The sequence below is a fragment of the Pongo abelii genome, chromosome 1 (assembly GCF_028885655.2).
Source record: "Pongo abelii isolate AG06213 chromosome 1, NHGRI_mPonAbe1-v2.0_pri, whole genome shotgun sequence".
Classification (NCBI taxonomy): domain Eukaryota; kingdom Metazoa; phylum Chordata; class Mammalia; order Primates; family Hominidae; genus Pongo; species Pongo abelii.
Window position 1 is genome coordinate 178,357,741 of NC_071985.2, and position 13,107 is coordinate 178,370,847.

Below are 13,107 nucleotides of genomic sequence, written 5' to 3' on the forward strand. Positions count from 1 at the left end.
AGAAAGTGCTGTCAACCAGGGCAGGGGAACAAAACCAGGAGGATGTGGCATCCCAGAAGCCAAGGGAAGACTGTTTCAGAAGGAAGACCAGCAACTGTGCCACATGCTGCTGAAGGAGATGAAGACAGACTCAACCTCTGGATTTGGCCATAGGAATGTCATCATTGACTTTAAGCAATAGGGGTGAATCCTTGACCAGTGGGTTTGAGAGAGAACTGGAGACAAGGCGGTGGACACAGTGAAAACAAACCTGAGGCTCACTATCAAGAGAGGCAGAGAAACAAGGTGATGGCTGGAGGCGGGTGTCGGGCCAGGTGAAGGTACTTTGTCTGTGTGATTGCTTTAAGATGGGAGAGATGGCAGTCATGACAGTGATCCAGTGGAGGGGAAAATGACAATGCAGAAGAGAGGGTATATTGATAGGGTGAAGTCTTGAGTAGGGGAGTGGAGTGGCTCCTGAGCTCAGGTGGAGAGGTTGCCTTTTGATGGGCACATGGAAAGTTCATCCAATTGTCAGGAGGGAAGCAGTACTAACAGCTACAGTTGCTACTAATGGGAGGACCATAGCTTGGTGGGAGGGTGTGGGAGTTCTCTTCTGATTGCTTCTGTTTTCTCAATGAAATAAGGATTTTGGCTGAGATGAAAGGGGAGAGGATTTTGATGGTTTGAGGAGAGAAGAGATGTGAAGCTGTCCCTCGGAGAGTGGGAAATGGATTAACTGGGGAAACATTGTGGCATTGCCAGGCAGCACTGGGCCTACCAGGGATTCACACTCATGAATTTACAGTGAGACCAACCCTGTGGTTGTGGGTTTTCACCCGGGAATCTGTTGGTGGGGTACAGAGGAGGCAGAGAGTTATATTTAACCATGGCTGAGGTTTTGCAGGGAGTGTGATGTGTAGGCAAGAGTGAGGACCCAAGGTTATGATGAAATCTAAGCCAGCTATGGAGGGGAGGCCGGATGTGAGAGGTCCCCAGGGACTGACAAGGGACTACTGATATGGTGGACAGGATGCCCTGGGTGGAGTGGAGCATTAAAGTCAGGGGACTAGAGGGCATAAGCTGGGAAGAAAGGCAGTGATGGCTGAGAGCAAACACTTGCAATGGAAGCTATGGAGACTGTGAATGTAGGGCAGGGTGACAGAGCCTGGGGGTTAGCAAACTTTCCTAAAGGGCCAAACAACAAATATTTTAGACATTCCAAGCCACAGAATCTATCACAGCTCCTCACATCTGCCACATGGAAACAGCCAAGGACGGTACATAAATGAATAGGGATGACTGGCCCCAGTAAAACCAAATTTACAAAAACAGTCACTAGGCCACACGTGGCCAGTGGGCTCACTTCGCTCCCACACTGGATCCCTGCGGGTAGTAATTTCTGTCCCCTCCTCCAGGGTATGTTGTGAGAGCCGGTGGCTAAGGACATGTGGAAGATAAGATCACTGGAATGTAAAGAAAGAAGGCCAAGGGCAGAGAGGCCAGGCGTGGTCAGGACGTTCTCTGTGGGTGTTAAATCAACAAAAGTTTGTTTTTTTGTTTGTTTGTTTTGAGACGAAGTCTCGCTCTGTCGCCCAGGCTGGAGTGCAGTGGCGCGATCTTGGCTCACTGCAAGCGCCGCCTCCCGGGTTCACACCATTCTTCTGCCTCAGCCCCGCGAGTAGCTGAGACTACAGGCGCCCGCCACCGCGCCCAGCTAATTTTTTTTTGTGCTTTTAGTAGAGACGGGGTTTCACCGTGTTAGCCAGGATGGTCTCGATCTCCTGACCTCGTGATCTGCCTGCCTCGGCCTCCCAAGGTGCTGGGATTACAGGCGTGAGCCACCGTGCCTGGCCTCACCAAGTTAATGTTGAAGAAAGTGACAGTTTTCCAGGATCTGGTGAAAGGAACCAAGGATGTTGGGATTCGGGGAGTTCAGTGATCCACACTCTAGTGAGGGGAGCCGTGGTTATCAGGAGAGGTATTGGGCACACGTTTACAAGTTTCTGAGGTTGGTTTCTGGGCACAGGGGAGGAACAGAGATCTGGAAGCAGTAATGAGGGGCCAAGGGGACCCTACCCTCACCTCTATCTAAGTGGCAGGAGGGTTGTAGGGGAGAAAATGATACCACTTAAAGAGGGCTTCAGGGTTCTAGTTAAGAACAAGGAGGGGAAAGGAATGTTCAGAGAAGAGACTGAGAATGGAGAGGGTTTTGTTAAGGTCAGACCATGAGAGCAGGGCTTGAGAGGAAAGGCAGTGGGGCAGTGGCAAGTGAAGTCAGATTAAGAGATGCTGCATTGCTGTGGTAGGTTAAGATCAGAGGAACAAGGCATCTGGCAGGCCATGGTGACTAAGGACAACAGAATGTAAGGCATGATGGAATTACACCTGGTGGGCTCCTAGGAGAGGGTGATTGGTCAGTTCTGACATGGGCAGGTATCTTAAGCAGAATGTGACTGGGTGGTGGTAGGGGTGGAGGAGTGTAGGGGTGAGGGTCTTATCATGGCCTGGGGGGCTATGGGGTCTCCCCCACACCCATTAGTCTTAATCTTGGGCAATGTCAAGGCCCACAGCAGGTGGTGGACAATTTGGCCAAAAGCAGAAGCCACTATGAGTCCTTCTTGACCCCTGCCTAGAGCAGTGTTAAGGTTGTGGAGTGTGGTTTTGTTAAGAGAAAGGAGAGGAGCTAGCGAAAGAGGATCAGAAAGATAACAGCAGTGTAACATTAGCCACTCCCGATGTGGGTGGACGTTAATGCTGAACACTTTCCACGCATTATCTTCATCTTCCCAACAACCCTCTGAGAGTAGATATTAGTGTTATTTCCATTCCACAGATGAGAATACTGAGGATTAGATTATCCAAAGTAACTACCAGCTTGGTCAACATGGCAAAACCCCGTCTCTACTAAAAATACAAAAATGAGCCAGGTGGGTTGGGGCATGCCTGTAATCCCAGCTACAAGGAAGGCTGAGCCAGGAGAACCTAGGAAGTGGAGGTTGCAGTGAACCAAGATCACGCCAGTGTACTCCAGCCTGGGCGACAGTGAGACTGTCTCAAAAATTAAAAAAAAAAGGAAACTGTTCAAGACAAAGTAAATAACAACTCAGAGAATGAGTGTATTAGTGATCTATTGCTGCATAATGAACAAAACCAAAAGTTAGAGATTAAAGCAGCAAACATTTATTATATCATAGTTTCTGAAGGTCAGGGATTTGGGAGTGGCTGATCTGGGTGGTCCTGGCTCAGGGACTCTCATGCTATGGTCTAGGGCAGCAGTCATCTGGAGGCTTGACTGGGGCTGGAAGATCTGCTTCCAGCTCACATGGATGTTGACCAGAGACCTTAGCTCCTTGCCACATGGGTTCCTCTAGTGACCTCATGACAAAGCAGCTGGCTTCCCCCAGAGCAAGTGATCCAAGAGAGAGACCAAGGAAGAGTCTGCAATGCCTTTTATGACCCAGTCGTAGGTCACACCTCTCACTTCCACCGTATTCTCCTTATTAGATCAGAGTCACTAATCTGGCCCATACTCAGGGGAGGGGCACTGAGCTCCACTTCTTGAGAAAGGACTAGCAAAGAATCTAGGGGCATATGTTAAAACCGCTACAGAAGGCCGGCACAGTGGCTTACATCTGCAATCCCAGCACTTTGGGAGGCGGAGGTGGGCGGATCACCTGAGGTTGGGAGTTTGAGACCAGCCTGACCAACATGGAGAAACCCCGTCTCTACTAAAAATACAAAATTAGCCAGACGTGGTGGTGCATGCCTGTAATCTCAGCTACTCAGGAGGCTGAGGCAGGAGAATCACTTGAACCCGGAAGCGGAGGTTGTGGTGAGCTGAGATCGTGCCATTGCACTCCAGCCTGGGCAACAAGAGTGAAACTCCATCTCAAAAAAATAAAAAAAATAAATAAAAATAAAAATAAAACTGCTACACAGAGCTAGGATTCAAAATGAGGTTTGTCTTAAATATTCTGTTAAGTAAACACTGGCCCACACTGCCTTCAGGTAAAAGAAGAATCTGGAAGAATAAGTGTGTTCAGCCTGCATTTGCATGCAGGAAGTGAACGTTCAGACCTCTCGTGATCTGTCATTGTGCGGTAGTAGGGAAGCGGGACTGGGAAGAGGGAGAAGTCAAGCTGTGGTGCAGTCACAAGGAAGGCCTCAGCTGACCCACAGGCAGCCCTGGGGTAAGATGGCCCTCCAGAGTTGTGTCACCTTTAGGCCAGTGGGCTAGGACTTTATACCAACTGCTGTGCTGCCCCATCAACCAGTCATTGTGCAGACTGACCTTGGATGAGGCAACTCCCTTCTGCCAAGGGCAGTTCTCCCTGAGTGTCAGCAGTCAGCACCCCGTGCAGCTGGGGGAATGGGTGCCTCCCTGGAGCGGGCATCTGCGTGCAGCATCCTCTACAGTAGAAATGCAGAAGCCAAGACATTTCTAGAGGGGAGGAATAAACAATTTCAAATGCATGCCTTTTTCCCCACTCTGCTGGGATAATTCTTCCTCCTCCCATTGGCGGCCTTTCCCCCAGGTTCCTCCCTGATGAGTAAGGCCCTGGAATGAACCAAGTGTGACCAGGCCTGTGTGCTAAGCCCCTTAACAAGCTGCATTCTGGGTGATTAGTCCATTCTGGTCACACCTGTGCCAGGCCTGGCTGGTCCAGTCACTTCCCTTCTCCCAGCTTGGTCAATCAGCAACACGTAGGGTCAGGGTTAGCTGCATAATTTGCAGGGCCGGGTGCAAAAAGCAGGCCAAAAGTGCCATTAAAGGTACTAAAATATAAAGCTTTTTTCTTTCTCCATAGTCTCTCTCTTGTCATAAATATTTGCAACTTAATGCCATTCTAAGTGAAGAAAAATTTAAATTATTAGTATGAATTTTACTGTTCATTGTTTAAATGTTACATTTAACTCCTCATGTATATGTATTTCTTGGTTCCATTAAGAATGCTGCATAAACTCTTTTTACTTCTCTTTGTTACATGCACATTCCACCAACACTACCTTTGACTTACGGTAAGGAAGGACTGAAAGAAAAGGAACCAAGCTGGGCAGCTCTGTCTTGTCATTCCTTTTCATGTCATCATTTCAGTATAAGCGGTTGGCTAACACAGGGAGTTAACACCAGTAAGAAAGGATAAGACAGGGTCCTTGTGTTCATAGAAGGCCATTGCCCCAGGACCTCCCTCTGGGGCTGGGGTTCCTGGCTCAGGCTAGGCCCCTTGGATTTGCCATGGGGCCCTACAGCCAGTGAGCAAGGATGGCCAGAGAGCAAGGGCTGCATTCTCTGCAATGACTGGCCTCAGCAAGGGGGCAGCTTAGGAGTCTGACACCCCAGGTCACTAAGCCACATAGGATAAGTAATGGGTGGACAGAAGCAGGAAAGGAGAAGGGCAGGGCACATGTTTAAAACTTGAACTTTCTGAGGCTAAGACTGAAAAAGGAATGGTTTCAGCTGATATATTTGGCTACCAGTTGACTATTTTTAGGAAAAAAACACAAATGGCTTCTAAACATCAAAGTGTGATACAGTCTAACTCAGAATTAGAGACAGGCAAAACAGAACTCCAGGAGTTTCATTTTTCACCTATCAGAATGAATGACAGTGATCTAGAAGTTTGATGTCACATCGTGCTGGCAAGGGAGAAGGGAAACAGTGTTCTACATTGTCTGGGAGAGTATAAAATGGTACAAGCTCTGAAATGGTGTCCATGAAAATTGCACACACTGTTTAAGCCAAAATCTTCCACTTCTAGGAATTTATCTTTCTGACCCATATAAATGGGCAAAGATACATATACGAAGGATATTAGTTGGAATAATCTGGAAATAATCTAAATGTCTGCCAGTATATAAGTGATTAAATAAATTATGACACATCTGCTGTAATCGAGCAGGGGTCAATAACCTTTGTTTATTTTGAGACGGAGTCTCCCTGAGTCACCCAGGCTGGAGTGCAATGGCGCGATCTTGGCTCACTGCAACCTCCGCCTCTCCGGTTCAAACGATTCTCCTTGCCTCCGCCTCCTGAGTAGCTGGGATTACAGGCACCCGCCACCACGCCCAGCTAATTTTTTTTTGGTATTTTTAGTAGAGACGGGGTTTCACCATGTTGGCCAGGCTAGTCTCGAACTACTGACCTCAAGTGATCTGCCCGCCTCAGCCTCCCAAAGTGCTGGGATTACAGGCATGAGCCACCACACCCGATCCAATAAGCATTTTATACAGTGGGCCAGATAGTATACAGTCTAGGTTTTTCGGACCATAAGGCCTCTCTAGTAACTGCTCCTCTGCCTTGTAGCCTGGAGGCAGCCATGGACAATTTGTAAAGGAACACACAATCAGAGGGTGGGCCGAATTTTTGGACCCCTGCAGCACACATTAGGCACCCACAACTGAAGGCAGTAGTGCCCTCTGTATTGATACAAGATACAGTGATGAGCAGGTGCGCTAAGATGCCACCATTTATGAGGTTTTTTTGCTTTCTGTTTTTTCAAAGCTCCTCTGCTTCTCCATATCAGATATCTCCCGAAGGGTAGGCAAATCATTCATACCAATGCTTGCCTTTAGGGAGCGGGAGGGGAGTTGAGGGTGGGTCGGGAGCGAGGTCAGGTCATTGCTGGGAGGGAAACGGGGTCAGGAATGCGCAGGGAGGCTTAACTCTTGTACTATGGGGATTTCTGCTGTGGGCATGTGTAGGTCTTCCAAAGGTAACCAAGGAAACAATAAAAGCCATGCTATTTATTGAGATCCTGTTGTGTGCCAGACATTGGCAAAGGCGCGGGATCTAACAGAAGAAAACAGGCAGGTCCCTGACTTCATTGGAGTGGTCTGGCGGCTCCAGGGGAGTGAGGGAAAGGGTCACTCAGCCTTCAGTGCTTACACACATGGCTGCTTTGGGGAGTCACCATGCCCCCTAGTCTGATGTGGACGCTTTCATGAGCTGCCCCAGCCTCTGTTTGTCCCCACTCTTCCCACACTCATCCGGTGGCCTGTGTCTTCCACACCTGCGGGAGTGGGCGTCTTAAGGACAGAGACCATGTCTCAGTTATCTTGGTTCCCCAACACCCAGCATAGAACCTGGTTCCTGGCCTTGGAGGCCCCTCAGAACTGTTTTTTTTTTTTGAGACGGAGTCTCGCTCCCAGGCTGGAGTGCAGTGGCACGATCTCAGCTTGCTGCAAGCTCCGCCTCCCAGGTTCACGCCATTCTCCTGCCTCAGCCTCCTGAGTAGCTGGGACTACAGGCGCCCACCACCACGCCCAGCTAATTTTTTGTATTTTTAGTAGAGACGGGGTTTCACCGTGTTAGCCAGGATGGTCTCGATCTCCTGACCTTGTGATCCACCCACCTCAGCCTCCCAAAGTGCTGGGATTATAGGCGTGAGCCACCGCACCCAGCCGGAGCTGTTTAATGAATGGAGGAGCAGCCTTGGCTTCAAGGGCTCCTGGAGCTGTGAGAATCAGGCATCAGTGGACACTGGGGACCCTCAGGAACATGGCAGGACTCAAGCAGGGCGGAAGATTGTGACCCAGGGGCCAAAGTCTTCTCTGTTGGAGGTGGGCAGAGCTGGAGGGAAGTGGGGGGCGTCGTCAGGAGGCAGCAGTGCTGAGCGAGGAAGCTCCCGCCTCGTGGCAGTTTGAGGCATGGAAGAGAACAGCTTCTGTGCAGGAGGGTTTCCAGGGAGACCGAACTAGGGGAGCCAGGCGGGTGGTCAGGCTGTGAGCAAGGGATGCTGCAAACCAGTGGGCTCCTTGTCGAACCTGAGCCAGACTGCACCCACCCCATGAGAGCTGTCTCTGGCTGTGTGCCCCTAGGGAGACTGCTTAAGTTCTCTGAGTATCACTATGCTCATTCAACAGCATTCGTTTCTCAAACATTTATGGAATGCCAGCTCTATTCCAGCCAGATCTCAACAGCTAGATCAGGAATGATAGCTACCTCATTATTGCACTCCAGTCACGGGGTTGAGTGCCTTCCACTTGGTATTAATATCTCATTATCCTCACAAGGCCCATTTTACAGATAAGGAAACTGAGCTCAAAGAAGTTAAGTAACTAGCCCAGGATCATCACTGCTGGCAAATGCCAGAGCTGAGAAGCAAACCTAGATTGGACTGGTAAAGTCCTTGGTCCCATCACACTCCCTCCAAAGAGGGGAATTGGACCCAGGCGTGCTTCTGTCAAGCACAGAATGGGACCTGGCCCCTGGCCCCTTGCACTTGGAGACATTCAACCCTTGTTGGTTTTTTTCTCCAACCCTAATCTTTGTTTTCCAGGACATCATCCCCTTTGGCAACAACCCCATCTTCCGCTACCTCTTTGGCTGGATGGTGCCTCCCAAGATCTCCCTCCTGAAGCTGACTCAGGGTGAGACCCTGCGCAAGCTGTACGAGCAGCACCACGTGGTGCAGGACATGCTGGTGCCCATGAAGTGCCTGCAGCAGGCCCTGCACACCTTCCAAAACGACATCCACGTGAGTGGGGCAGGGCAGGGAGGGCGCACCAGGCGCATTCCCTTGGAATCCATGGTCTCCTCCCCTGAACCGTGTGACCGACCTTGGGCACACCTGCCTTCTGGGTGTTTTCCCAACTTTAAGATGATGAGGTCCTTGTCCCTATGTTTGCTGAGGCCTCAGCCCACTCAGTGATGGCCCCCCCTGGGAGAGGAGTCGTAGGGTCTGGCATCAAGCACCCCCATGACCTGCTCCGATTGTGTCCTCCAAGGTGGTGGAGTCAGGGTGTTCTCAGCCAGGGCTGGGGGGCGGGGGAGTGAAGCAAAGAGCACCTGAGGGGGTCTTGAGAATGCTGCAAAGCCTTCATTTGGGTGGGTATGAGCGGGCCAGCCATGAGCCTGTCACCTGTTGGAGAAAAAGCACCAATACCCACCTCCCTGGTCTACCCAGGTCTACCCCATCTGGCTGTGTCCGTTCATCCTGCCCAGCCAGCCAGGCCTAGTGCACCCCAAGGGAAATGAGGCAGAGCTCTACATCGACATTGGAGCATATGGGGAGCCGCGTGTGAAACACTTTGAAGCCAGGTCCTGCATGCGGCAGCTGGAGAAGTTTGTCCGCAGCGTGCATGGGTGAGTGGCCCAGAGTATAGTATGGTCCCTCTAGCTGACAGCCCCAGGGTACTGCTCCAGGGGAATGAGGCCAGCTCTATGGAGAACCAGGAGCCCCAGGCCTATCAGCTGGTTCCTTAGGGCCCCTGGAGCTGTGGCAGCCTCTGGGTCAGGAGATAAGCTGTGAAGGATGGGCAGGGAGTGGGCTTGCAGGACTACTTACCCTCTTCTCCCTGCACCCCCTCCTCCAGAGAACACGTCACTCCCTCCCAGCAGCCCCAGCCAGAAACCTGGGAGTCACCCCACTCCTCCCTACGGAACAGATGATGGGTGTGGGCTTAGCTGTGTCCAGGGGCGACTGCTCCAGATGGAAAGGCCAAAGCTAAGGAGAGAGGGATTCCTGTCTATGAAAACCATGGAGAGGCCCAGGACAGAGGATTGCTGAGAAAACAGCCTGGATAAACTATTGAGTGGAACATGGACAAAGCCAGTAAAAAAACAATGCCATATGATTCCTTTCATATAAAATTTCCAAAAACACACATGAATCCATACTGATAGCGCATCAATAGTTGCCTGGGAATGGCAGAGGGCAACGGATAACTAAGGGGCATGGAGAAAGTTTGGGGCTGATGGTTATAGCCACAATCTGGACTGCAGTGATTGGAGTCCTTGGTTGCATGCATGTGTCAAGCTTATCCAATTGTGTACTTTAAATTATGTCCAGTTTATTGAAAGTCAATAACAGATTAAAGGAAAACGGCCCCACTGCTCCATTAGGGGAGGCAGCTGTGCCTCTGGCCAAGCAGAGGGGCAGAAGCCCAGCAGTCTGAGCTCTACTCCTGACTCTGCCTCCACTGCTAAGCTACCTAACCCCCAAGCCCCAATTCCCTACCTGCAAAAGGGAGATAAGAATACCTGCACCATCTTCTTCACCAGGTTAAGGGGGTTAAACAAGAGAAATCTTCCAAAAGCCCTTTCCGGGCTGCAGAATGAGCAGTTGAGTTTCTCTCACGCCTCACACTCCCTGCGCCTCCTGGCGTCCTCACCTACTTCTCTGCCTCTGCAGCTTCCAGATGCTGTATGCCGACTGCTACATGAACCGGGAGGAGTTCTGGGAAATGTTTGACGGCTCCTTGTACCACAAGCTGCGAGAGAAGCTGGGTTGCCAGGACGCCTTCCCCGAGGTGTACGACAAGATCTGCAAGGCCGCCAGGCACTGAGCTGGAGCCCACCTGGAGAGACAGACACGTGTGAGTGGTCAGGCATCTTCCCTTCACTCAAGCTTGGCTGCCTTCCCAGATCCACACTTTCAGAGAGAAACCCCTCCAGAACTCCCACCCTGACAGCCCAATACCACCTTCCTCCTGGCTTCCAGGGGCAGCCCAGTGGAATGGAAAGAATGTGGGATTTGGAGTCAGACAAGCCTGAGTCCAGTTCCCTGTTTAGAACTCATTGGCTGTGTGAGTCTGGGTGAGTCCCTTAACCCCTCTGAGCCTGGGTCTCTTCATCAGTTGAAGGGGATAGTAATACCTACTTGCAGGTTGTTGTCATCTGAGTTGAGCCCTGGTCACATCGAAGGTGCTGGGTAAGTGGTAGCTCTTGTTGCTTCCCGTTCAGCATCACATCTGCAGTGGAGTCTGAAAAGGCTCCACATTAGGTCACCTGTGCACAGCCATGGCTGGAATGATGAAGGGGATATCCTGGAGTTGCCCTGCCATTGCCTCCATCAGCCAGACGAGGTCCTCACAGGAGGACAGCTCTTCCCTACCCTGGGATCTCAGGAGGGCAGCCACGGAGTGGGGAGGCCCCAGATGCACTGTGCCAAAGCCAGGTCCGAGGCCAAAGTTCTCCCTGCCATCCTTGGTGCTGTCCTACCCCTTCCTCCTTCATGCCTGGGCCTGCAGGCCCACCCCAACCACCACTGAGTCCACTGGGAGTGCCCTGTGTTCCTGGAGAAGGCATTCCAGGGTTGAATCTTGTCCCAGCCTCAGCCTGGGACACCTAGGTGGAGAGAGTGGTCTCCGCTCTGAATTGGATCCAGGGGACCTGGGCTCATTCTTCTTGGCTCACCAACCCTGCAGTCCTCATCTTTCCCAAAACCCTCTTTGTCATGGTGGGAGTGGGTCCGCGCTGCTCTGCAGCACGGGGGCTGGGGAGTGGACAGCATCAGGTGGGAAAGTGGAGTCCACCTTCATGTTTCTGTAGGATTCTCACTGTGGGGCTGGAAGAAAAGAGCATCGACTTGATTTCTCCAACCACTCATCCCTCTTTTTCTTTCTCCCACCACTCCCCACCCCAGCTGTAGTTAATTTCAGTGCCTTACAAATCCTAAGCTCAGAGAAAGTTCCATTTCCGTTCCAGAGGGAAGGGAACCTCCCTAGGTCCTTCCCTGACTTGTTATAACGCAAAGCTTGGTTGTTTATGCAACTCTATCTTAAGAACTGCCCAGCCTCAGCTGAAAACCCGAATCTAAGAAGGAATTGCATCATGTAAGGGAAGCTGGAATTAAGGGAGCTGAGCCAGTCATGGTTGTGGCGTGTGAGTCAGGAGACCTAGGTTTCAGCCCCTCTCTACTGTCAGTGAGCTGTGCAAGGTGGGCAAGTCATTGTCCTCTGAGCTGCAGTTTCCTCATCTGTCACATCGCTACAGACAAGACCTCCCTGGAACCCTTCTGATTGTCTTAGACACTGTGGTTGCAAAACCCACAGAAAGCCTCATTTGTGTGGAAAGTCAGAGGAAAAATAAATGATCCAGTGGACACTTGGGGATTATCTGTCATTCAAGATCCTTCCTTCAACCCCAAGGCCAGCTCCCATCTCATTTTCAGAAAGGCTCATACCTGGCTTGCAGGGAAGCATCTGTCTTGTCATTCCAGGTGCCAGAATCCTCTCAGAGTCATTGAAGGGTGTTCTCCCATCCCACCCAAGGCTTGGCACACTGCCAGTGTCTTAGCAGAGTCTTGTGAGGGCTGGGGGCATCCAGGCACTCAGAAGGCAAAGGAACCACCCTACCCATTTGGCCTCTGGAGGGAGCAGAAGAAAGAAACAAACCTCATCCTATATTTTACAAAGCATGTGAATTCTGGCATTAGCTCTCATAGGAGACCCATGTGCTTCCTTGCTCAGTGCAAAACTGATGATTCTACTTGCTGTAGATGAATGGTTAACACGAGCTAGTTAAACAGTGTCATTGTTTCACCAGTGAAGCCTCCAACCCTAAGCCACTGGGACTGTGGCCAGAGATGCCAGCAGCCTCTGTCGCCGTTAGTCATATAACCAAAATTCAGACCTTATCCACAACCTGGGGCTTGGAAAGGAAGATATTTTGGAATCACACCCTCAGGTTCTGTTGCTCCAGTAAAATCTTGCCTGGAAAGAGGCAGTCTTCTTAGCATGGTGAGCTGAGTTCATGCCTATTTTTTTGTAGCCAGTCCTGTCCCTGGCCATCCATGTGATGGTTTTGGGTGGAGTTAAACTTGATGCCAGTGGGCAGTGCATGTGGAAAGTATCAGAGTAAGCCTCTCCCCTCCAGAGCCCCGAGTTTCTTGGCTGCATGAAGGTTTTCTTTAGAATCAGAATTGTAGCCAGTTTCTTTGGCCAGAAGGATGAATAATTGGATATTACTGAAAGGGAGGGGTGGAGATGGGTGTGGCAGTGTATGGTGTGTGATTTTTATTTTCTTCTTTGGTCATGGGGGCCAAGGAGAAAGGCATGAATCTCCCCTGTCAGGCTCTTACAGCCACAGACACTGTGTCTACTGTCTGGAAGACATGTCCCCGTGGCTGTGGGGCCGCTGCTTCTGTTTAAATAAAAGTGGCCTGGAAACTGGCACTTGTCATTTCTTGCTCGGGGGACCAAAATATGGAGTCAGATCTGGGCTCAGGTGCAGGCTGTGTCATTCCCCAACTCAGTTGCTCTCACTGAACCCATGAGCCCATGGCCAAGGGCTAGAAGAACATGCAGGAACTGACAAGTTTATTTCTATCACTGTCAGAGTGTGATTGGAGTAAGTGTTGAAAGGATCCCTCTGTGTGCAGGATGGCAAGCAGACCAATGAGA

The 13,107-nt window shown here is 50.8% G+C and overlaps 1 protein-coding gene across 1 annotated transcript in view; it reads left to right on the plus strand.

Moving 5' to 3' along the window:
* Nucleotides 1-12,876, plus strand: part of DHCR24 (24-dehydrocholesterol reductase) — a 37,159-nt gene extending 24,283 nt beyond the window's left edge. The window contains exons 7-9 of the mRNA XM_009249876.4: nucleotides 8,262-8,459; nucleotides 8,889-9,067; nucleotides 10,116-12,876. Coding sequence (XP_009248151.2) covers nucleotides 8,262-8,459; nucleotides 8,889-9,067; nucleotides 10,116-10,269 — 531 coding nt within the window. The 3' untranslated portion in view covers nucleotides 10,270-12,876. The remainder of the gene's footprint in view (nucleotides 1-8,261; nucleotides 8,460-8,888; nucleotides 9,068-10,115) is intronic.
* The last annotated feature ends 231 nt before the right edge of the window (nucleotides 12,877-13,107 follow it).